The 26390-nt window shown below is 39.6% G+C and overlaps 1 protein-coding gene across 1 annotated transcript; it reads right to left on the minus strand.

The window, feature by feature from the left end:
- Positions 1–136: 136 nt before the first annotated feature.
- Positions 137–18104, minus strand: rhbg (Rh family B glycoprotein; the record flags this gene model as incomplete). Its single annotated transcript, XM_083989340.1, has 10 exons — positions 137–214; positions 2422–2495; positions 3688–3809; positions 4954–5087; positions 5879–6016; positions 8294–8460; positions 9290–9437; positions 10361–10511; positions 11698–11884; positions 17918–18104. 10 exons carry the CDS (start codon positions 18102–18104, stop codon positions 137–139), a joined length of 1386 nt encoding a protein of 461 aa, XP_083845466.1.
- Positions 18105–26390: the final 8286 nt, after the last annotated feature.

Consider the following 26390-nt stretch of genomic DNA (forward strand, 5'->3'; position numbering starts at 1 on the left):
AAAAAAAAAAAAAAAAAAATTAAATTGTGATGTGAATTTATAAACAGACATTTATCAGTTTGTCCTACAGGGTGTAATACTCAAGTGCTGGGATGGTCAAACCTCAGAGTGTGTTTGTGTGTGTGTGTGTGTGTGTCTAGCAGTTGAGCTTCTCGCCCTCCTCCGTCCTCACGGTGGTCAGCTGGTCTTCGTGATCCGGCTCCTCTCCAGGAACCTGAGGAAACCACAAACACAACCAGATTACTTCAGTTTCCTAATCAATATTATCTACAATTTATATTATTTATATTATTTTACATGATCCATAAAAATATAAAATGGATAAAGATGGAAAAAGGAGCTAACAATGTGAAATAACATCAATGAGCGACTTCTTATTTAACGTGGTTTATGAAAATAGAGGACAAAGAATCGACTAAATATGACGACAAATGACAAAGTGAGAGTGAAAATGTGGATTTAAATGTTTAAAAATATACATTTCATCATTATTTATCACTAATTTGTTATTCTGTATTGTCTCTTTTTTATGGTTGATGTCTTTACATCTAGTATCACTGTCTTACATAACTTGTTGTATGTCACTGTACGTCAAATTAACTGTTACTTTGTGGTATGTCATTGCGTTATGTTAGGCCTACTGTCTCTATTCTTCTTTTCTCTTGTGTCACTGTTGTCATATGTGCTTTTATTGTCTATATTTTAAAGCAGATATCAGCTTCACGGCCGTTTCGGCTAATGCTGCGTTCAAGGCAGGCTTTTGAAACCGTAAGTTACAGCTTCAAGTCACAACTACGACTTGGTAGCGTTCCAGGTAACCCGTAGCTCGTGTTTTTACCATCCTGTTGTCTGTGAAAGTTCCCTATAACGGCCACTCGTAACTTCCGACCCGTGAACTCGTACCAGATCGAACTGGTATGACTTCACAGGAAGGAAAAACACAAAGTACGAGTTTCTTTGAACGCACCATGAGTTAGCAGCCCCCGCCCTTGTCAGGCATCAATTGGTCCTCGTGCTACGTCACCACATTCACGCGCATCCCTTGGCTGCACACACAGCCCTTCATGCCGTTCTCTCTCCTCATTGGATAACACTTGTATCCCACAAGGAAAATTTTCTCCTCGGGTTACAGCAGAGCAGAGTGACGGAGAGACTCGTGTTTAGGCTGAAATACTTCATGTAAGTGATTGCTGACGGAAAATAGGACTATTTAGGACTTATATTAACAAAAACATTCCACTGATATCTGCTTTAATGTTATTCTCCCCCTCTCCCTTGCCCCTTAGGAGGTCTTTCACCTCCTACGAGGCCATTGCCCTAATAAGAATGTATTCTTAGCATTTCTTGCCTGGTTAAATAAAGGTTTACTACTGCTACTAATCTGAGTCTAAAACTTACATTTGTTTCTGTTTTTGGTTGTGTATTCAGAGTGTGAAGAAACATTTCCCTATGGGACCATAAAGGCATTCTATCTATCTATCTATTTAACATTTACAAATGTATAAATGGCAGTAAAATGATGCAATAAGTCACTACAGAGCCTTAAATCTGCATTTGTCACAATGCATTGTGGGGGAAAAAAAATCTGAAGATGACATCAGGCTGAAGTGAAGTGGTGTGACATCATCCAGGAGGGCCTGTCACCTGGTTGGTCACCATCAGTGGTGGTGTAGCTCCACCTGGTGGTCACACCGAGCTACTGCAGCAACAACGTCACAGTCTCTGTTTGGTGCGACGGCGCCATCGTGTGGATCTAACATGAAACTGTAGCTCTGCTGCACTTCCTGTCTTGTTTTGTTGGTCTTTTCCTAGTTTAGATTAATCAATTTAAACAATAATTTATCAATAAGTCGCTAAATAAGGAGTCTCTGTGCAGGAAAAATCTGAGGAAGTCAAAGTTTTTATATGCATATGACTATATAGAGAGATAAAGATTAGTAATCATATGTTAGAATAAATTTATATGTATATAAATATAATAATATATTAGAATGAATCCAGTTGAATAACTCATAAATTAGTTTATTGTATGGACTATAATGACTAGATAACTTGATAGATAATTTATGAATAAGGGGTGGGAGTAAATAAGTTTTACTTCTTCCCACTCCTTTTCGGATATTTTTATTTGTTATGTCTGTCCATTTCTGTATTTCTTTTAACATGTCCGAAATAAACTTAAAACTAAAACTAAAGATGCAAAATAAATAAAGTGTTGCTGATAATTTAGATATTTATTTTAATTCCAGACTCTTGTGGTTATTATGTTATTAACGCAACCAATGAAGATCTGTGCCTTTTATATATTTTATATCTAAGGCAGTTCTTTTTCTTTTCAAGGTAAATTGGCAGGAAGTTGTCCAGAAATGATCTGGCCAGCCTTCAAAATAAAAGACCCAGCACTGTGTCAGCTCAGCTCACCTCCCAGTAGATGCTGTCCTCGAAGCAGATGGTGTCAGACGGAGCGCCGAAGATGGGCAGCTTCAGAATGAAACCTGACGTGTAAAAGAGAAGTAGTTAACATTTTTAAACCGGTGCAGAGCGAAGAACAAGAAGAAGATGAAGAGATCAGCTCAGGGAGATGAAGAGTTTGCTCCATGATGAAGCTTCAAAGCGACGGCTGAAAATGACACGTTATAAATAATAACTGTTCACTTCACTGACTTCTAGTTCATTTTAGAGTTGATTTTAATGTTTTAAATGTTTGTTAACGACCTCGTCCCATGTTATTGATCTGAGATTTTAACTTTACATAACCACAGTGGAACAACGTCTTCTCCAGGTCCCACAGGTCCAGATTTAAAGGGATAGTTCACCCCAAATTTAAATTTCACTCATTATCTACTCACCCTCATGTCGACTAAGGGCTGGGAGAAGTTTCAGAGTCCTCCGTGGCTTTTCGGAGTTACAGCGGGGCTCCGCGCAGCAGTATTTGTCCATATGACGGTAGCGAACAGACACCACTTTTCTTCGTCCAAAAAGACACACCAAAAAACATCCAAATACCTCCATACTGCTCGTCTGTAATGTCCCTCTTGTATTGAAGCACCGACATGAGAAATTGTTCCGAAAAAGCTGTTTTAAGCTTGTTTGTAGCGGAAGCTCCCAGTGTCTCAGTTCACTGCTTTGCCTGTGTTGGAACAATTTCTCATGTTGGGGCTTCAATACAAGAGGGACATTACAGACGAGCACTATGGAGGTATTTGGATGTTTTTTGGTGTGTCTTTTTGGATGAAGAAAAGTGAGCACCATTCACAACCGTCATATGGACATGCACTGCTACGCCGAGACCCCCTGTAACTCAGAGAAGCCACGGAGGACTCTGAAACTTCTCCCAGCCCTTAGTCCACATGAGGGGGAGTAGATAATGAGTGACATTTGAATTTTGGGTGAACTATCCCTTTAACCCTGACCTGACTTACACACTATTACTGAGCCAGAACTTTTAAAATCTGAACTCAAAACTCATTTAATTAGGACGTTTTTTTTAATATATTGTAGCATTGTAACTTCTTTTATTTAGTGTTTTTTATGGACCTTTTATGCTTTTTTTATGATGTTTTCGTACAGTTCAGTCACCTTTGGTTGATTGACTGATGAATATGATTAGAGAGAGAGAGGGTGTGGAGAAGGAGGAGGAGGAGGAGGAGGAGGAGGAGGAGGAGGAGGAGGAGGAGCAGCACATACCGACGATGAGGCCTCCCAGCAGGGCGATGCCCAGGGTGACAGCCAGCGAGATGATCTGACGGATCCCCTGATAAGACGCAGTGAAACTCCCATCGGCCACTTTAGGGAACACGTCAGCCATCCTGCAACACACACACACACACACACACACACACACACACACACACACACACACACACACACACACACACACACACACACACACACACACATAGAGAGAGAGAGAGAGTCAGCTGAGATTTAACGACAGTAACTAACTAAACCAAACACTGACACAAACAGCCTGAAGGAGAAAAATGTAGAAACTCAGGACGAGCAGCTGCAACAGACTGAAGAAGAAGCTCTGACTGAATATACTGTATGATGTTTTATCAAGTGTTACTGATTGAAATCTTTATTTTGAACATGTGTGAACAGTGAAATCAAAACAAAACAAACTAAATATCCATAATCAGAGAAAAAAACTAAAATAATATATATATGAAAAAAAGAAACAAAAAATACGGTAACACTTTATAGTAAGTACACACTATTCAGCATTAGTTAAGCATTAATAAATACTGAATTCTTCATTTATATCGCATGAATACTCATTAGTATATAGTTTATAAACACAGTTAGTGCTTATCAATGATGAGTAAAACATTTTTAACTGTTTATAAACTACATACTAATGAGTATCCATGTGTTATAAATGAAGAATTCAGTATTTATTAATGCTTAACTAATGCTTACTAGTTATTACAAAGTGTTACCGTGGTTTTTTGTTTGTTTGTTTCATTTTTTTATACATATTCTTTTTATTTTTTTCTCTGATTATGGATATTTAGTTTGTTTTGTTTTGATTTCATTGTTCACTGTTCACACATGTTCAAAATAAAAATTTAAGTTAAAAATGTTTTACTCATAATTCATAAGCACTAACTGGTTTATAAACTACATACTAATGAGTATCCATGCATTATAAATGAATAATTAAGTATTCAATCATGCTTAACTAATGCCTAATAGTGTGTACTTATTATAAAGTGTTACCAAAACTGCTAATTTTACTACAAATTAACCAATAATAATAAGTAAAATAAAGTTAAACATGTTCGAAAAGGAGTAGTAAGAAGTAAAAGCGTATCAACTCCTACCCCCATTCTCTATTTCCTTATGACCGTGTATGTGAATATCTGTATAATAGTAATTATATGAATAGTTACAAATGCAGAGTTTAGCAGCAGCAGGAATCAGGTGAATCAACGTGTTTTAGTGTTTTACCCGTCTCCATAAATGTCCACCGTCGCCAAAGACGCCACGATGGATCCCACGATGGCGCCCAGGATGCCGGGCATGCCGTGCAGGTTGTGAACGCCACAGGTGTCCTGGATCTTCAGCTTGTCCTCCAGGATCGGCTGGAAGCACGAAGGAATACGTTAAAGGAATAGTTCACCCAAAATTGAAATTCATTATCTACTCCCCCTCATGTGGACTAAGGGCTGGGAGAAGTTTCAGAGTCCTCCGTGGCTTCTCTGAGTTACAGGGGGTCTCGGCGTAGCAGTGCATGTCCATATAACGGTTGCAAATGGATACCAACTGTCTTTGTAACAAAAAGACACACCAAAAAACATCCACATATCTCAATGCTGCTTGTATGTAATGTCCGTCTTGTATTGAAGCCCCGAAATGCGAAATTGTCCCGAAAAAATTAAATAAATCTATATTTCAAGCTTGTTTTGTAGCGGAAGCTTCTCGAAGCTCCTCTTCCCGGTTCATCAAATTTGGACGAACTGGGAAGAGGACGGACCCTGGTTCGTCCAAATTTGACGGACCAGGAAGAGGAGCTTCCGCTACAAACAAGCTTGAAATATAGACTTATTTAATTTTTTTCGGGACAATTTTGCATTTCGGGGCTTCAATACAAGACGGACATTACATACGAGCAGCATGGAGGTATCTGGATGTTTTTTGGTGTGTCTTTTTGTTACGAAGACAGTTGGTATCCATTTGCAACCGTTATATGGACATGCACTGCTACGCCGAGACCCCCTGTAACTCAGAGAAGCCACGGAGGACTCTGTAACTTCTCCCAGCCCTTAGTCCACATGAGGGGGAGTAGATAATGAGTGAAATTTTGGGTGAACTATCCCTTTAATATGAGTAAACTAACTGATCAGAGCGCTGAGTGTGTGTGTGTGGTCCTTACCGAGAGGTACTTGAAGCCGAGCACTGAGATGATACCGGCCAGGAAACCCACGATCATGGAGCCGAAGGGAGTCAGCATCATCTCACCGGCTGTTCCCACGGCGACGCCACCGGCCAGAGCAGCGTTCTGGATGTGGACCTGCAGAGAGACGGAGAGGGGGGAAGAAGTTTTAGATTTAATGAGCTCCTTCTTTTATATTATTAAAACTTTTTGCAAACACACGACCTTTGACCCTAGAGACTCCATATCAGTGTTTTGAGACTTTTTTTTAATGATTAGAAATAAAATGCACATTAGACTAGAATAAAAAATATTTCTTGTGCACAATTGCACAGTTTGAACTTTACGGAAGCGTACTGCATTCACTTGAATAATGATAAAAAAAATCCTCTTTTTCTGAGTAATTTATTTTTTGGTTTGTGTTTTTGAGATTTTGAGATTTTTTGAGTTTTGACTCACAAGGATAGAAAATGACTGGGGTTTTCCTTTGAAAATCTACAATGCCGGTGATAACTCGACTGTATTTTTTGTGGAGCATATCCATGGATGTATCTCATGGATCTAAGATGTAATAGATCCGTGATGAAGTGGAGGCTTGACCACAGCGGTTAAACGTTACTTGCAGGTGGGAGCTTCTCGCAGGATTTTGAAATCTCGATAAGTCCGAAAAAAATGACCCCGAAAAACAGAGAAAAATAGTCAGAAAAACAAACAAAAAATAAATTACTCAAGTGAATGCAATATGCTTCGGTAGAACTTGAAGATCTCTGAGCACATATTATATATATATATATATTTCAGAAAGCAAGTGAATGTTTCTGATTATTATTATTATTATTATTATTATTATTATTATTACTATTATTATTATTATTATTATTTTTATTTTTATCTCCACTTCCGTCCTGTTTTCAGTTTTTACTTTGTGCTGGGTGGTGATTTCTGTTGAGCCACAACACAATTTAATTCATAAACTTGGAGTTTCTATTGTAAATCTTTCCATCAGATCAGAGGAGAGCGTGACCTGAGCAGCAGGAATGTTTCAGCTCAAACAGCTCAACTGTATCGGAGACTTTAGAGACGAGCTGATTGATCGGCTGATTATCTTGTCAGCTGCCTGCGTCTCCTCCTCCTCCGTCAGTGAAAGGCTTGATAACCATCGCTGCAGGAATGTCCCCAACTCCATTTCAGGATGATTTACACCTGACAGCTGAGCTTCACTTGAACCCTCATGTCACCTGAACGCAGCACCACCATCACCTGACTGACTCATTGTCAGATCCAAGTTGCTTAAAAACCAGTTTCAAGGCCTCGGGGGTTGAACTGATTAGAGTTGTGTTGTTCAGAGGTCAAAGGTCAAGACCACAGAGGCCTCAGAACATGTGGTTTTGGTCTTGTGACCCGTGATATTTCTGTGACACTTTCCATCCACTTGTCAATCGAATAATGTGAAGATCAATAAAGATATGAACGTGCATAAAAGTAAAAGTGTGTTTCCATCTCAGAGCTTTAAACCCAATAAAAATCTGTGTGTAATGACGTCACACGCTGTTTTGAGATCAATCGATTGGTGTTTCCACTACTGTACATTCCTTGCATTTTAAGGTGTTTCCATTCATTTTTGCACTGAACTGCAAAACCAAATGTGCCAAAAGCCAAAATATAACGAGTCACACTACCTTGGGAACCACTAAGCAATATGAATGCCAGCCAAGTTAAAGAGATAGTTTAACATTTGGGCAAATTGTCCCATTGCCATAATCCCTATAGTCATAGCAGTAGGTTTGTTACCTTTAATTGTCGGTGCAAGCTGTTTTTAGAACGGCGGAGCAGAGCCGTGAGCTGCTCAGAGCTACGCTACGGAGGCTCATGGGATTTCCCTCATCAAACTCATCAAATACACAATCCAACAACTCCACAACGCTCTGGTGGACAAGTTGTGACCTGCACATTCACCACGCTATGAGATAATAACACAACGTTACCAGACAGAGTTGTTTTAGAGGGAAATTCATGCAAAACTGCTGATGCGCGTTCCCGTCGGGACAGTTTTTCATCAAGCAGACTCTGTATTTACCTCTAAAACAACTCTGTCTGGTAACGTTGTGTTATTATCTCATAGCGTGGTGAATGTGCAGGTCACAACTTGTCCACCAGAGCGTTGTGGAGTTGTTGGATTGTGTATTTGATGAGTTTGATGAGGGGAAACCAAGAAATCCCATGAGCCTCCGTAGCGTAGCTCTGAGCAGCTCACGGCTCTGCTCCGCCGTTCTAAAAATAGCTTGCACCGACAATTAAAGGTAACGAACCTACTGCTAAGACTAGGCCAATTTGCCTAAATGTAAGTAAATGTAAATGTAACTATCTCTTTAAAGGTCAACGGTCCCTCTTGTTCCAGTTCAGTTGTGACCTCACCATGTCCAGTTTGCCGTCGTGCGCTGTAAGCGCCGACATGCCGTAGGAGGACAGCGTGCAGGCTGCCAGGGAGTAGTAGGTGTTCATGGCGGTGCGGTGCTGGTCGTCTCCGTGGGCCGTGATGGCTGAGTTGAAGCTGGGCCAGAACATCCACAGGTAGAGGGTACCTGAGACCAGGAGGGACAGGAGGGAGAGGCTTTAGGTTTATCGACGGTGTGGCTTTTACATGCAGTGACCACTAGATGGCAGCACACGTAAGTTTTCACTCTAGTTTCTTTAAGGGGATAGTTTCACCCAAAATTGAAATTTCACTCATTATCTCCTCCCCCTCATGTGGACTAAGGGCTGGGAGAAGTTTCAGAGTCCTCCGTGGCTTCTCTGAGTTACAGGGGGTCTCGGCGTAGCAGTGCATGTCCATATAACGGTTGCAAATGGATACCAACTGTCTTCGTAACAAAAAGACACACCAAAAAACATCCAAATACCTCCATGCTGCTCGTATGTAATGTCCGTCTTGTATTGAAGCCCCGAAATGCGAAATTGTCCCGAAAAAAATTAAATACGTCTATATTTCGAGCTTGTTTTGTAGTGGAAGCTTCTCGAACCTCCTCTTCCCGGTTCGTCAAATTTGGACGAACTGGGAAGAGGAGCTTCCGCTACAAACAAGCTTGAAATATAGACTTGTTTAATTTTTTTCGGGACAATTTCGCATTTCGGGGCTTCAATACAAGACGGACATTACATACGAGCAGCATGGAGGTATTTGGATGTTTTTTGGTGTGTCTTTTTGTTACGAAGACAGTTGGTATCCATTTGCAACCGTTATATGGACATGCACTGCTACGCCGAGACCCCCTGTAACTCAGAGAAGCCACGGAGGACTCTGAAACTTCTCCCAGCCCTTAGTCCACATGAGGGGGAGGAGATAATGAGTGAAATTTGAATTTTGGGTGAACTATCCCTTTAAGAGGAGGTCCAGCTGTGCCAGATGTTTACCTATCATGGCGAACAGGTCCGAGTGATAGACAGAGCTGTTCCTGTGTTTGCTCTTGTCCAGGTTGGGCCGGAACAGGACCCGGGTCACCATCAGGCCGAAGTAGGCGCCGAACGTGTGGATGGTCATGGAGCCGCCGGCGTCTTTGGCCTGAAACAAAGGTTCATGTTTAACTGTAGGTTTATGACACTGTGTGAGGAAGAGGAGGAGGAGGAGGAGGAGTTCAGGTGGATATGGCAAGCGGATTTAACATTTAAAAGCTAAGTTTTACTCTCCGAAATTAACATTGTAGATATCAACAACATCTTTCTGAGTCGTAATTACATTTTGAATAGTTGGATTTTTTATTCAAGATATCTGTAATTCAGTTTTGCCTCTAGTCAAAAAGAACATTTCAGATATCCGCAACTACATTCTTCCTATCCACAATTGTCATTTCAGATATCCACAACTACATTCTTCCAAGGACAAATGACGTCACTTTTGCCGTTCATGTGTATGGGGTTTGTCATTACAGATATCTACAATTCAGTTGCAGATATCCGCTATGTGAATTACGGATATCTGTAACTGAATTACGACTAGTACTAATTCCAGTTTACGATATCTTTAATTCACCTCAATTAAAGATATCTACATGTCCCTTTTCGGATATCTCAAATTAAGTTTTGACTAGGCGAAATGACGTTGTAGATATCTGTAACTGGAATTATGACTAGTCAAAATAACGTTGTAGATATCTCAAACTGGAATTCGTACTAGTCGTAATTCAGTTACAGATATCCGTAATTCACATAGCGGATATCTGTAACTGAATTGTAGATATCTGTAATGACAAACCCCATACACATGAATGGCAAAAGCGACGTCATTTGTCCTAGGAAGAACGTAGTTGTGGATATCTGAAATGGCAATTGTGGATAGGAAGAATGTAGTTGCGGATATCTGAAATATTCTCTTTGACTAGGAAGAACTGAATTACAGATATCTACAACACATATCCAGTCTGGCTTTTAAATGTTAAAATGGCTTGCCAGAGGTGGAGGATGTGTGACTTCTTCTCTGTGACTCACCTCCAGGACGGACAGCACGATGAACTCATTGACGGCGAACAGCGTGACCTCGAACATGGCCATGACCAGCAGCTGGACCGGGCTGGTTTTACCCAGGACGGCTCCGAAGGAGATGAGCACAGAACCGGTGCAGAAGTCAGCGTTGATCATACTGAAAGAGACAAAGATAGAAGATCCTCTCCTCACTACAGTGTTTCTGACCTCAGATCTGGACCAAACCACACCGACAGAGACTTTAACTCGGGTAAACAATGTTAGATTTATTAATAAATGGTTCAGTTTGTGTCAGAATCAACAAAGATCTAAAGATTTAAAGCTGCAATAATGAATATTTTCATATCTCCCATGTATCAAATGACTATTTATGATGGCGAATGCCTCCCCCATAGAGATGCATTACGTATCACCTGTATTTCCCTCACTATTAGTATCTTTTAGCTCACTGACTGGTCACCAATAAACGCATTACTGATAAATGAGCTGAATTAGATCGATTTTTCATCAAATTTTTCACCTCGTACAAAGCCAAATAAGTTGGATTAAACTCTCTCAGTCACAGGTCTGGCTTTCAGTCAGTTTTTCTTTTCACCTCAATCTGTCACCATGGAAATCACCGTTATTATTTCTTATATAAGTAAAGCAAAGTCTTGTTTCCTAAAAAAGGTTTGTATTAGCCTCTATAATATTGCATGTTGAGTTGCTGTCATTGATTGAAGGAGTTACACTGCAAAAACTCAAAATCTTTCCAATAATATTTGTCTTATTTCTTGTCAAAATGTCTCAATTTTAGTCAAAACTAATCTCTTTCCACTTAAAATAAGACTCATCACCTAAAAATGAACTTGTTTTTAGATCATTTTCACTTGTTTCAAACTCATTTTCACTTGAAATAAGTAGAAAAATCTGCCAGTGAAAGCAAGTTTTTTGTGCTTGTAATAAGGAAGAAAAACTTGCTCCACTATCAGATTTTTCTACTTATTCCAGTGAAAATTTGCTTGAAAGAAGTAAAACGTGTCTAAAAACAAGCTGCTTTTTATGTGATGAGTCTTATTTTAAGTAGAATGAGATTTGTTTTGACTAGAAATAAGACAAATATTTTGAGTTTTTGCAGTGTAGGAGTCAAGACAATGAGAGAAAGTGACTTATTTAGATGGATGAGGACTTTCCACTGGGCCTCGGGGTGTGAGCTCTGAGGTGTCATTAAAACGTCTGAGAGCTCAGAACAAACAGAAGGAGTTTAAATATTTCACATATTCAGTATATTGTTTATGTGTGTGTGTGTGTGTGTGTGTGTGTGTGTGTCTACATTCCTGTGTACATGCATGGTGCGCACATACCTCTCCACTCCGACGTGGATCTTGCCTGCATGCATGCCGTGGAAGAAGCCCTGCATGAGCGTGGCCCACTGCAGGGCGAAGGCCGCGATCAGGAAGTTGAAGCCCACGCTGCCGAAGCCGTATCTCTGCAGGAAGGTCATGAGGAAGCCGAAACCGATGAAGATCATCACGTGCACATCCTGGAAACCTGCACAAGTGTGGAGGACAGGTCGTTGTTTGAGACTATTTTAATGGTTCCCACAGCCTATAGATTGGTTTCAAATCAATCAAAATAAACTTTAATGTCTTGGACAATCAATGCTGTACATCCTGCATACAGATTTTAAAACCATGCACCATTTCACATACTCACACACACAACCAACAGAGATCACTTACAGACAGTACGACTACGTTCATAGTTCATACAAAGTAATAAATAATTATTGTAATAAATAATTATTGCACTTTCTCCTATTGCATCTTGCCTCAGTATTGCCACAGTCTCTGGGTCTAAATTGCACCTTTTGTATGTGTGGACTCCACAATCAGCATCCATTTAAAGGTGCCGAAGGAATAGTATATGTATCTATTTAAAAAAAAGAAAGACATTTATACAACAATTAAGTTTAAATTAAGTTAAGGTTAAGTTTTAGGATGTATTCATCGGATCTAAAGTAAATCTCTATGCAGACGACTCTTAACTCTTCCTGTGTGTCGCCTCTGTTGATCTCAGCTCTGTCTGCTGCCTCAAAAAACATTTATAGGTAGATCAGACTCCTCAGATACCTCTTCCTTTAGTTAATTAACTTTTTGGTGTCAATAAAGGTCCAAAAATGTAAAATTGTGTCCGATGGGACGTCTTCAAACTGACCAATAGTCCAAATGACACCAAAGAGTCACCTCTGATTGACTTTACCATAGTATATAAGAGAAGTAAAATCTGATTAAAACCTCTTTTCATTTTAAACTTCAACATTCAGAGTTCTTATAGCCTATAAGAATTATGAAAGATGGAAAACACGGATATAAAAAGCGTCAAACAGCTCTTCAGTGAGGACGACATTCATTCAGATCAGCCTCCTATCAGCTGCTCTAAAGCCTCCGTCAACAAAAACAGTCGATTCGCTGCCAACAGCTGAGTCCTGAGGGCTTTGTCATTGAAAACAGCCTCTTCTGTGTGAATGAGCGCGGTTACATAAGCTTTAGGTTACAGGGACTTCAGGTTCGGCTCAGGCCTCCACACTTTGAGTCGTAAAAAACATGATATTTATTTATTGATCTTCTAAAAGTTGCATGTTACAATAATTCACTGTTGCACCTCAGTAGCTACGTGAGTCTGAACTCTCTCATGTCCTCGTCTCACACAGTTTCACTTTCTAACTTTCTAAAAAAAACGCTGCACAAAATATTGCACAGTGCCAAGGCTGATGTCGCCATGGTGACCATTAATTGGCAATGGCATGCAGGCTCGGAGGTGTTGCCAGTGTCCTCGTTGTCCTCTCTTGGCCCAGATACTCCACAGTCAGTGACATCCAGGAGGACGGCGTGCCATCAAAGCCAGTGTCTCTTTGTCAGTGGGAGTCTGTGGGAGCTGATTGAAAACCCATCACAGGAAAAATAAAACTCAACTAAATCTGAAAGAATAGATTATTTTAGAGCAGCTTTTACTAAGATCACTGCAAAAACTCCAAATCTTTCCAAGAATATTTGTCTTATTTCTTGTCAAAATGTCTCATTTCTAGTCAAAACTAATCTCTTTCCACCTAAAATAAGACTCATCACTTAAAAATTGACTTGTTTTTAGATCATTTTCACTTGTTTCAAACAAATTTTTATTTGAAATAAGTAGAAAAATCTGCCAGTGAAAGCAGTTTTTTGAGCTTGTAATAAGAAAGAAAAACTTTCAGATTTTTCAACTTAATTCAAGTGAAAATCAGCTTGAAAGAAGTAAAAGTGTCTAAAAACAAGCTGCTTTTTAATGTGATGAGTCTTATTTTAAGTAGAATGAGATTTGTTTTGACTAGAAATGAAATTTTTGACTAGAAATAAGACAAATATTCTTGGTAAGATTTGGAGTTTTTGCAGTGATGAGAAGTCTATAAATGCTGCAGCTGCATCTTCTTCATTAAATCCATTTTTTAAAAACAAAACAAAACAAAAGCTACAACTGCATCACCTAATATTGTTTAACAGAGACATATTTTCACCTGCACTTCAGTCCTTATCTCACACGAACATATAGAGCCGACCATACATTGACTTTATGACCACCAACAAACAGAGGATTTGATGCACATGATCCAGCCTCAGATAGAAAAAGACCCAGTCAGACTCGGCCTGTGTCTGAATGTCCTTACGGTTTATTGTCTGCGGGGAGGACGGAGAATGTCGGCTGTTTACATACATACACATACACAGTGAAACATGAAGGTGATCCTCTGTCTCAGTTCCCATGACGGTGAAGGTGTCGGGTTAAAGATTATCTGAGGACATTAAAGCTAATGGAGCAGCACGCTCTGCTGTTATTGTTCTAACCTCAGACTGGACAGGTGAACGGGTCAGGTGAGATGTTAACACATTGATGTTTAGCCTGCTTCATACACTTTAACATGTTAGCGTGCTAATATTCGCTAATTAGCAGCATGCACAGAGCTATACATTTGATCCACACTGCAAAAACTCAACATCTTACCAAGAACATTTGTCTTATTTCTAGTCAAAACAAATCTCATTATACCTAAAATATGTATATTTACACAGTTATACATAAAAAAGTAGCTTGTTTTTAGACACTTTTTATTATTGTATAATTTAATTTGAAATAAGTAGAAAAATCTGATAGTGGAGCAAGTTTTTCTTTCTTATTAGAAGCACAAAAAACTTCCTTTCACTGGCAGATTTTTCTACTTATTTCAAGTGAAATTTAGTTTGAAACAAGTGAAAATTATCTAAAAAAACAAGTAGTACATTTTTAGGTGATGAGTGGAAAGAGATTAGTTTTGACTAGAAATTAGACATTTTGACAAGAAATAAGACAAATATTCTTGGAAAGATTTTGAGTTTTTGCAGTGCAGTTGTGGTGTCACATTCATCTTGTGGACCTTGTCATGAACATCTTGTAAAGATATTTGGCTCAACTCCACAAAAGTCAAGTTGCTGTTGGCAAAATCGTAAAAACAAGATGTTGATATACTGGCTGGGAGACAATCAATCTCACCTATACAGCTGACAGAGACACTCCTTTGACAGTTTCTAGTTGCATAATTAACCGCGCATGCAGGTAGTTTAGATTTTACAGTGTGATTTCTGATCAACTGAACAGTTCAGCCCGAGGGGAGAAGCTGGCGCAGGGTGAAGAGTTCAGGCCCTGACAGGAGCAGGGTGGGGACGGTGGAGCTGTCACTTGGCCGCAGCACGAGGACGGTGACATGTTGAAGAATTAAAATTAGGCTAAACATCATAGCTGGTTCAATAGAAGGAAGCAATCACATGTCTACATTCCCATGATTCTCTGCTCTGCTCAGGAAACAGTCGACCAACCAGTTGAAACTGAGACTGATATGCAAACCCGCATGGACGTCTGTAGACTAGTGTTTACTGCCGGTATTTAAGTAAATTTGATATTTAATGAGTTTATACTGGTTCACACTGAACTCCAGGAAATAACCACAGGTTTGCACTCCTTTGATAACAACTTCCACCTTCCTACTTTTTATATGTCACTCAGCAAACTGGCATGTTGTTGGTGACTAAGTTTAGTTTTAATTCAGTGCAGGAGTCAGTAGACTATTTTGATTTAATACTTCATCTAATGCTCCCGTCATGATACAATTTAAAATGCTGTGGGAAAAAAAGCACAAACAGCATCAACACTATCATCACACCTTTTGATTTTGACACTCATCAGCTTCATGCTTTCTGCAGCTTAATATTTCATAACACTAAGTTACACTGCAAAAACTCAAAATCTTACCAAGACTATTTGTCTTATTTCTAGTCAAAACAAATCTCATTATACTTAAAATAAGACTCATCACATAAAAAAGTAGCTTGTTTTTAGACACTTTTTTACTTCTTTCAAGCATTATTCACTTGAAATAAGTAGAAAAATCTGACAGCGGAGCAAGTTTTTCTTCCTTAGTATGAGCACAAAAAACTTCCTTTCACTGGCAGATTTTTCTACTTATTTCAAGTGAAAATTTGTTTGAAACAAGCAACACTGATCTAAAACAAGTTAATTTTTAGGTGATGAGTCTTATTTTAAGTGGAAAGAGATTAGTTTTGACTAGAAATGAGACATTTTGACAAGAAATAAGACAAATATTCTTGGAAAGATTTTGAGTTTTTGCAGTGTAAATCTGCTACTTCCAGTCGTGTGGTTTTAAATATGCAGCGGCAGGTTCACATCCAGGATGATACTGATTGATACCGATACAAGAGACATGCAGGTGGGTTTACTACAGTGTCAGAGTTGTTAGGCCACGCCCACCGGCCCTCAGTCGCCTTACATAAGGTTGGTTTGTTAAGGTGGAACAGAGAGGAGACGAATGAACTGCAGCAGAGGAAACTAAGCAACGGGATGTAATTTAATACAAGTGACTGTTTTAACTACAAATAGAAGTTAGAAGAGGGGTTTTTATTTCCAACCCCATGTAAAAACACAAAATGCTGCAATGTCACAGAACCAGTTTTTGCATCTTGCATCACTCCTGTGGTTTTAGTCAACACAGAAACTTTAAACAAAGGGAGGTTATGTTTTTTTTTTTTTTTTAAAGGAGGAAAGAAAAAGTTCTTAAACTACATAAATGATCCGTCCCTGACCTTGTGTCCTGTTCTGAGCTGCCTCAGCAGAAAAACACCAAACTTACTGATAATAGAGCAACAAATGAAAGTTAACAGTTAACATTTTTGAGACACATTTATCACTTGTGTGTGTGGTGTTGCCCTCACACACCCACACATAGTGTTTGATCTAGTGTTGCATTTTATGTCGGACGCATGAAAAGCTGCATATTTATACTGCAAATTCATTGTGTGATGTTCAATTAGTTGTGATTTGTTTGAGCTAAAAGCAGCTTCAGGTTCTGTTTGATGTGGAGACAGTAATGAGCCTGTGACAGACTCATCAGTGTCCTGTTTCTCTTTTTTTTCTACTTCTTCTACACCATCAATCCATATAAATCAGAGGAAATTAACGATCAGCGGTTGGATCGGCCTCTGTGGGACGGCAGCCGACTGGAAGACATCTTTATCAAATGTTCACTCACTGGGAACTGGACCCGTCCAATTAGAGTCAAAGCAGTGCAGCTCAGCAGTTTGAGCAGCAGCAGCAGTTTCCCACATGAGCTACAGTACAGCAATGCTGCTGCTAACACTTGGATAAAAAAAAAAACATGCAACACACTGAATACTTACAGGTCTGATACAATCACAGAGGTGCAGCGTGTAAAAAAGGGTGAGATTATGATGTTAGAGTCACATTCAAGATCAAAAACTCTTGCAAAGTTGCAGTAAAATTAGATAATTCCCATATAGACTAATGAGTTGGTGCATGCCCAAAAAACCAAACTGACCAAACTGCAACAGTCAGCTCTTTTTCTGCTGTGCAGGAACGACTGGGATTCAATCTTTAATGGTTTAATTTAAATTTTCTTTCATATTTTCTTGTTATAAGTTTCACATCCATGATTATAACACTGTAAATTTTGAATTTTATCCTTTAAATCAGGTCAATCCTGTCTTAATTCTTCCTCGGAAGAAAAAGAGGTATGTAGAGGGAGAACATGGGCATCATGGGGATTTGTAGTTAATTCCCTTTGTAGAATAAACTATAAATTGGACAGTTTAATTGCATTGTAGTTAATTAAGACAAATATAATGCATTATAAGACATGATAAGACATAAGACATAATATATTTTCTATTCTATTCTATTCTATTCTATTCTATTCTATTCTAATATATTGTCTTCACTTTATTTAGATTAGATTCTGCGGGTGAAATTGCAATAATAAGTTGACTTGACTTGGACTTGACTTGACATAACCTGTGACTTGACTTGACTTGACTTGCCCAAAGAAAAATGACTTGAGACTTGCACATGTGTGACTTGGTCCCATCTCTGCAAATATAAAATCAGCTAAAGATGCATCACATTAAAGCAGCCACTCCTGTTGCATATGACTGATGCATCAACACCAGCACCACTGTGACCTCTGACCCCGACACATCCACTCACTTGGGTATCTGTAGTAGAAGTCATTGTCGTAGTCGCCGTGACCCGAGTGGGTGGTGTTGTGCCACTCCCGGGCGTCCGTCTCGTGGTCGTACTGCACCAGCACGCCGAACAGGATGATGAGGATGATCTCCAGGATGAAGCAGGTGAGCGGCAGCTTCAGCCGCATGTTGGTCGCCGCGTCCGTCATCTCGTCCCCTCGTCTCTCTCAGGATCAACCAGGCTCCAGTTAAAGATCCAGCACAGGAAAGTTAGAAAGACACACTCTGTTTCTGTCACACACACACCCCAGGGGGAGTCCTCAGTGCTCAGAGTGTGTGTGTGTGTGTGAGGATGGTGTGTGTGTAGAAGCCCACAGACAGACTCAGCAGCCGTCTTACATGTGTGTTTTGTTCTGCTGGGTCACACCTACCAGAGCTGCCTCCTCCACACATAAGCTCCGCCCCTCTGGTACTGTACTTCTCTTAAGGTGGACAGAAGTGTCACCTTAAGGAATCAATAACAGGAGTTGTGTTGTCTGCTGATTGTTTCTCTAAGTGGTTTTAATGAATATCACTTGTTATGTGGCAGCGACTGTTAGATAATGTGATTTTAACGAGGAGCCTCAGACGTCTGAGTGTAATTAATCTGTTAATTAGGACCTGGCAGCAGCTGGAGTCACTTTTCTTTACCGTTCTGATCACAAATGTAGTATATGTCCAATCCATACTAACTTTCTATTTATAGGATAAACAGAGTAAATATTAAAAAATGACACATGGAACCTGTTAGAAATTGTTCCAATTCCATGCACTGACACAATATCAACCTCACATATGTATGTTTATTTATGTTTAATTATGTATATAAATAGAGGGTTCAAAAGTCTGGGAGCAGATTCCCAGAATGTAAATATACATCAAAATTCATGTGAAAAAAGAAAAACATACAGTTTATAAACATCATTTTTCGCATGTTTGCTGCTTTAATAAAGGTGCACACATGAACTAAATATAGTGTAAACATAGTGTAAACATACAGTGCCCACCCCCCCAAAAAAAGTCACCACTTGGATTTAACTACGGTAAGCTAATAGGTAAGAGCCTCCCATTGGATAATTACTGGTGTTTCAGCTGGCAACAACTTATTTAACCCTAATTGATGCAGTCTCAATACAACCATGTTGGAAGACACTGTGGTCGTGGAAAAGATGTTAATCTGTTTCAGAAGGGTCAAATTATTGGCATCAAGCAAATAAAACATCCAATGAGATTGCTGACACTTAAAATTGGGTTAAGAACTGTCCAATGCATTATTACAAACTGGAAGGACAGTGAGGAAACATCATCTTCAAGGAAGAACTGTGGTCCAATGTGACCACAGAGAGTCCAGACCTGAACCCCATTGACCCACTGAGAATCTTTGAAAAAATAATTCAACTTCTGATAGAAATAAATGTTGTGACATTGCAGAAGCTTATTGAAACGATGCCACAGCAAATGCGTTCTGTAATCAAAGCTAAAGGCGGTCCAATTAAACATTAGAGTGTGTGACTTTTTTTTTGGACAGGCAGTGCTACGTTTGAAATATTTTGCCATATGAAAACTGTTGTTCTTTTTGAATATGTTGCACATTAATGTCTTTCGATATGCAGACAATGTTTTTATTAGATGATAATTTCGGCCGAAAAATTTGTCCTTCCTCGGTCGCCGTTTTCACAAGTTTGAAAATATGTTGCAGCCAGACTCCTCCCACTCTGGTCTTTGTTTAATCCTCAGTTTTTGTTTTGTTCTTCTTCTTCACGGCCGTAGGCTACTTGTGTCTAGTTGGGGCTAACTGTTTAGCATGCTAGCTTCAGTGCAAGACAGGAAGTTGTAGCATTTCCCCAAAACTGGTAATTAAAGAATTAAAAGCCAACGCTGGCTTAGCCTACAATTCTTACAATTCACAAAAACAAACTACTTTTTTATTTGAATCAGTGTTGGTGTCAGACTTTCTAGGTATTTTGTTGGTGATAGTAAAAAAAAAAAAAGACAGAATAACAACAGCGGGATCCTTTACGCATTATTTGCTGCTGTTTACTCAGCTTGTGGAGGAAAACCACAACAGCACAGACCATTTACCGCGGCCGTCACAGCCACAACACAGGGAGGAAGCAGGTGTAGAGGAGCCTCTGAGGAAGGGACACATAGACCAGGAGGACGGAGCTGTGATTGGACGTTATGGCCTCAATGAGTGTAGTGGAGGGAGTGGGAGTGGGAGGGGCTGAGGGATGCCTGTTTGTCTCCGGCTGTAAAAAAAAAAAAAAAAAAAAAGCTCGATAAGAGGTGTCACTCACACACCTGTATCAGCCTCCTCCATCAGTGCAGACGGCCTTTCTTTTTTTTTTTTCAGAGGTGAACACAGCGGCAGGAATGTTGTTTTGATTCCAGGGAATGTGAAGAATCACCACTTGAGACCACAGGCGTCAAACACAAGCCGTGAACTCTGGAGGAGCTCCAGTCTCATCAGCTTCCTGTCACCTCCACGGTCGACTTCAGACCCACTGCTGCTCTGCTCAACCTCAACTCAAGTCTTTATTTTAATCTATCTAGTCTAGTTTAGTTCATTTGACCATTTTTTTAAATCAAATATGGATTATTCCGCCACAAATAATAGTACCCACTAAATGCACCCCAATAATTCCTCTAATTTGAGTACTGCTTGATAAAAACTACAATATTGTACTGTTCTCAGAACTCGAAAGCTAAACTGTATATAATTAAATGCACATATAAAAACATACGTATGGGAACCAATGGGCTAAAAGCTTGGCACTAAAAGCCCCAGACAAAGGCAGGAAATCAGAAAGTTTCACAAAACACAAAGATAATTGTTTATTTCTGTCTTGTCAGCCGTGATGTTGACAGTATATGTTATCATTAATGTTGTTTTGTAACAGTTGTGTCCGCTTGTGTCATGACTTCCTGTCTTCATGAGTAGGCTACATTTCTCAAAAATCACAGGCTATTTAGGAATTGGCAAACCTTTCATCAACCTTTTGTACAGTATTTGTAAATCATGGATATTGTGCATTCATTGTTTACTTTCTTATAGATTTTATTCTACATTATAAATTTATTCTGATATTTGTATTTAAATTAAAGGGATACTTCACTCAAACTTGATAATTCACCAATTTTCTACTCCCCGTCATGCCAAGGAAGGGTTTGGAGAACTTTCAGAGTTATAAAAATGCTTTTGGAGTTCCAGGGGGGGGGGGGGGGGGGGGGGGGTCCAGCTGGCAATGGATTTTCATATAACATCCAAATACCTCCATACTGCTTGTCCGTACTGACCCAAGTGTCCTGAAAACGCTAGAAACCAAAAGGAGTCAAATTGTTGGTGTGTAAATATCTAATTCAGGTGCAATTTTGCTTCATTGGAAGTTAAAATAGAATATTCTTATTGTGGAGGCAAAAACGTTGCCCTCTGCAGAGGAATAAGAAACACCGAAGACCTACCAAGGATTTATCACAACCCCTTGTCTAACCAAAGAGAACAACCAGTAAATAATGAACAATGATCATCAAAATAAAGGCAGAGTCTTACTATTCGGCCGAATAGGGTGCAGTCTCGACCCCGACTGTCAGAATGACTGAGCCCTAAATACACCACAGTTACAGATAAACAAACAGTTCCAAGTACATAAATACCATTGTCTAAAAGTCAGTCCAAAGTAATCAGCTACCACTCAGTGTAGCAGCTGACCCTTATTGATTAAATAATCATTCCTTTGTTTCTAAAATGATTAAACAGACTAAAACCAAAATTTTCCTTCACACTTATCTACTTCCTGTAAAATTCAAAACAAAACAAAACATCGGTTTTCGGTCTTTTTTTAAGGAGGACTGAAGAATATACTCAGCTCTTCAACAGTTGATTTCTGCAGGTGGAATGTTGTTTTTGGAAGAAACCTATTAGCTGATGTCACTTTCTTGGATTGATGACTTTAGAGGAACTTAAAACTTCAACGTGAGGCCACAAAGACGTTTTAACGTCCTCTGACAAGTCTCATCCTGTCTTTTTTTCCCTTGAACTGCTCTCGCTCCTCATCACTCCATCTCAGCAGCTCCAGTTACAGGTTTCACTTAAAAATCAACAAAGCCTCGGAGCCAAAGTCAGGTTCACACACACTCACACACATACACACACACATTCACACACGGTCGGGTAAAAGTCCACAGGTGTAGATTCAACCAGTCAGTGAGTCAACAACACCTCAGGTAATGTACCTGTGCTGTCTCGCAGGAAGGCTTGTGGAGAACAGGATGAGCCGGTGACCTCTGACCTCTGGCTTGATTGTCTATAATAAGTCTGATGATTGATGCGTCGTCTGAAGTCAACCACATGACGAAAGTCTAGAAATCAAACGAGGGTGGAGCCGTCATCATAAAGGTTCAAATTAAAAACAGGCAGTGAATTGTGTGTGGAAACTAAAGACATAAAAAAAAGAATTTCTGAGTGAAAATGACATACCTGATAAAGTTTGTTTAGCCAATGAAGCTGAATAATAAAGAAGCAGCAGCTGCAGTTCCTCTCCTGACCACTAGAGTGAGTCAACTCTACAGCAGAAACAAACACGAGGACATGAGAACTTAAAGAAGAACTATGCAGGATTTGTAGCGTAACTATGCTACATTTTTACCTTAATTAAACAGTTGTGATGGTTTAATAACTTAACTTATTGAGTCACTGGGCTGAAAACCAACTTTGCAAGATCAGGGCTGCCCCGGTGTCCCAGCTCTCATCTCTGCACACTGCGACACAAACGCGCCCCGTAACACATAATCTCTTGTTTATGACAGATTAAACTACACAAATATACACGTCGTAACATCGTATATGATACGTAACGTTATGTACCGCTCTATTGATCGATTTCTTGCCGACTTTGTTGTAAAACAAATGCACTTGGCAGGGAGGAGGGTTAGCAGTACAGCAGAAAAGCGACCAGACTTGCATAGTTCCTATTTAATTTATGCAGGGTTAGGGGGCGTGGCCTCTGGCAAACTGGCATGCATCTAAGTATCGACTTCACAGACTTTTCGGGATTATTAGCTGGGAGTTAAGGGGCGGAGTCAGGCACTGCCAAGATGGCGACAAACTGTTCCTGTGGTGACATCACAGAGGTGACGTCCATCTTTATTTACAGTGTATTGTTTAGTCACATATGTCGCTATTAGGTTTTAGTGGAGATAAACATGAAGCCTAAACTTTTATTTATGTTTTAATATAGAGAGCCTAAGCGGAAGCAGGAAGTAACGTCGCCATGGGACCTCAACTCTGAAAAAGTCTCCATGCAAGTGAACGGGACTGAAAGTTTTATTTTGTGATCTGATTGAATTGTGCCATGAGAAAAAAATATGACCTCTACCTGTTTAAAACATCACGTTTCATCCGGGAAAAAAAGCTGTTTATCGTAAAACGGCAACGGAAGAATGTATTTTGTGTGAAGACTGCTCTACGGACTACAGGTGTCCCACAAAGAATACGTCACCAACTGACACGGGAAAGGGCGGCATTTGGTGTGTGACGTCACCTACGCGACATGTAGTCTTTCTGGCTACAGATTTTTTCGAATTTTATTCTACAATAGTTTTACGATAAACTGCTGATTTCTCTTCATGAAACGTGATGTTTTAAACAGGTAGAGGTCATATTTTTTTCTCATGGCACAATTCAATCGGATCACGAAATAAAACTTTTTTTGGAGCGATACGAGCGACAGCGACAAAAATCAAAGCTCCGGTGTGAACGCACCTTTAGGCTCTCTATACGCTAACCTTAGCATCAACATGCTAGCATGTAGCTAATTGGTACTTTATAACGATTGGGTTACTTAATCACTGGTTGGTTTCCATTGTTATTTACCTGAAATTTTAATAATCAGCAGTAATTAATACGCTGTTATAATAAGTCACTTTCTTGCATGTGATAACCATTAGAAATGATCCACAAAAGGACACAAATAAGATAGCCTACTCTGTTGTTATAAAACTGAATAATCCTTTAAGTATCAAATGTTTATTTGCTTCATAGAGATTTCCAAACTGTGTGTCTAAGCAGTTTTGGAGCTTTTATTCATTTTCAGTCTCCAAACAGACGCGTGTGTGATGAACCAGAGAGATTATGAGGATTATGGATGCCAGAGATTCCTCAGTTTTCTCATCTGGAGTCTTGTGCAAGTCGCGTGGTCATCATTTCACACAGAGCGTCTCTGTCACGGTGACATACATGTCAGTTCTCTAGATAACATTTAACCATTCTTAAAATGCTTTTAATTCCACCGTAAATGTTGTGACCCAGTTGTTCTGTACAATGTGTTAGTTTAGTCAGTCCTACCCAGATAAAATGTTTTACAGATTCAAATCTTCTGCAGCAGGAAATGATTTCTCTTTTTCCCCAACCAAACCTTAGTTAAAGTTGATGAATTAGGATCAACAGGCCAAGTTAAATGAGGCATTCTGCAAATATGAAAACAAAGCTGCATTAAGTTCCAGTGGCTCAATTACACTAAAGCGAATGCAACTATCACTGTTTATCTTCCACTGGATTAGTAGCAAGAAACAAAACTGACTGGTGTGACTGGTTATGATCCAATCATTGGATTCAATTTGAATTGAAATACTTTAGTGTCGTTCACATACACAGCTGTGCACAGAACAAAATAAAGAGCAAAAGAAAGAATAAAAATAGATAAAATAGACTTTAAAATGTAGGAGTACAAAATATTACAAAGTATAAATGATGTGATAGAAAATTCAGTATTTTTAGTCACAAAAAACAGAAATGCTAACTGCTAGCCTGCTGCTAGCAATCTGGGTGTTTCTGACCTGGATTATTGTGAGAGCATTAATAACAATAATGTTTCAGAGCAATCTTTTCCTTAGATTTAAAGTCAACATGCAAATAATCTAATATGCATTAGAAGGAATAACGTTGAATGTGTTCACTGATTCAGTCTGGGCAGTTAGCATGGGGGTCATCCCTATGTTCCCCGGGTCCTATGTTCCCCGCTGTGTCCGAACTGGGGAACATAGAACCCTATTTTAGAAAAAAAAGGGTCCTATGTTCCCCACTTTTCCCCAAAAGGACCCGGGGAACATCCAATTTTTGTACCCATACCTGGAAGTGGAGTTGTGACTTTGCAGATTTTTGCCTATTTTTGAGTGAGAAGTTGAGTTGTGACTTTGAGTGAGAAGTGGAATTGTCCCATTGAATGAAGAAAGGAGTTGGTTAAGTTTAGTAAAAAGACCAGGTAGAGGCTAGAAAGGCCAGATAGATACAGAGAGTCCATTGACCAGCAACAGTGGGGAACATAGGACCTTAGGTACGCTCCCGTTAGCATGCTAACATCTGGTTAGCACTGATCACTGATTGAAGCTATTGTACGGTGGCCCGGAGAAGTCAACACACTGCACTTCAGATACTCACAACAACGCTTAAGTAAGTGTTTCCAGGGGACACAAAAAGTGATGAACCTGCTGCAATGGTCTGTAACTTTAGAAGATAAAATCACTGAACAAGTGCACATGGATGCATTATAACAAGTGAGGTTATAGCCTAATGGAGTGTGTTAGTGTTTAGTTGTTGAAACTGAAGTCCAGCTGGTGTGATGCGGCTCCCAGCTCAACAAACCTCCCACAGCGATATAACAGACGCCACTGATAAACAAACTATTTTGTCATTTAAGCATAAAGATGTGTGAGTTGTAGTGTCACCTGACAGACTCGTCGTCGTCGTGGTGAAGTTCATGTGTGCGTGCCAGAGATTTTTTTTTTTCACTCTGGAAGTGGATGCTTCTTGTCGCTCCATCAGCAGAGCAGCAGCAGCCTGTCTCCTGGGCCCCACTGCTGATAACACAATCGCCCAATCAGAGGAGGGAGGGAGGGAGGGAGGGAGGGAGGGTATCAATAGTAACACCATGGAGGCAACAAGAGGCCTGGCACCAGATGAAAAGCAGATAAACGCGAGACCCAACCTGCCCGTTACGTAACGCTGAGATAACATACATTAGGAGGCTGCACCGCCACTTCACACTTTACTTGTTAATGCACAGTAGAGCCATTATACTATAGTACTGTACTGTGGGTGGGTTGCACGCTCACTTCACTGTCACTATGTGTGCAATGCAAAAAAAACAAAAAAACATGTCATCTTATAGCAGAACGGGCTCCATTTTACTATAATACATCCATGTTCCCTGCACCACACTTCACAGAAACTTAAAACACACAAACTGGATCAAGCTGGAAGCCAGGACAGTTTCACAGGATTATTGGACACAAATCAACCAGATCTAATCAATCAGAATTAACCAATGTTTCACCTTTAGTTTAATCATTTTTTATTTTGATTACTTTTCCTACTTATTTCAAATCTCATTCATTTTTATTATTGCTGCTTTTCACATTTCCACTCTTACGGTCTTTCTCAGTGGGACTTATTTTTCTTA

The sequence above is a fragment of the Trachurus trachurus genome (assembly GCF_905171665.1).
Source record: "Trachurus trachurus genome assembly, chromosome: 16".
NCBI lineage: Eukaryota > Metazoa > Chordata > Actinopteri > Carangiformes > Carangidae > Trachurus > Trachurus trachurus.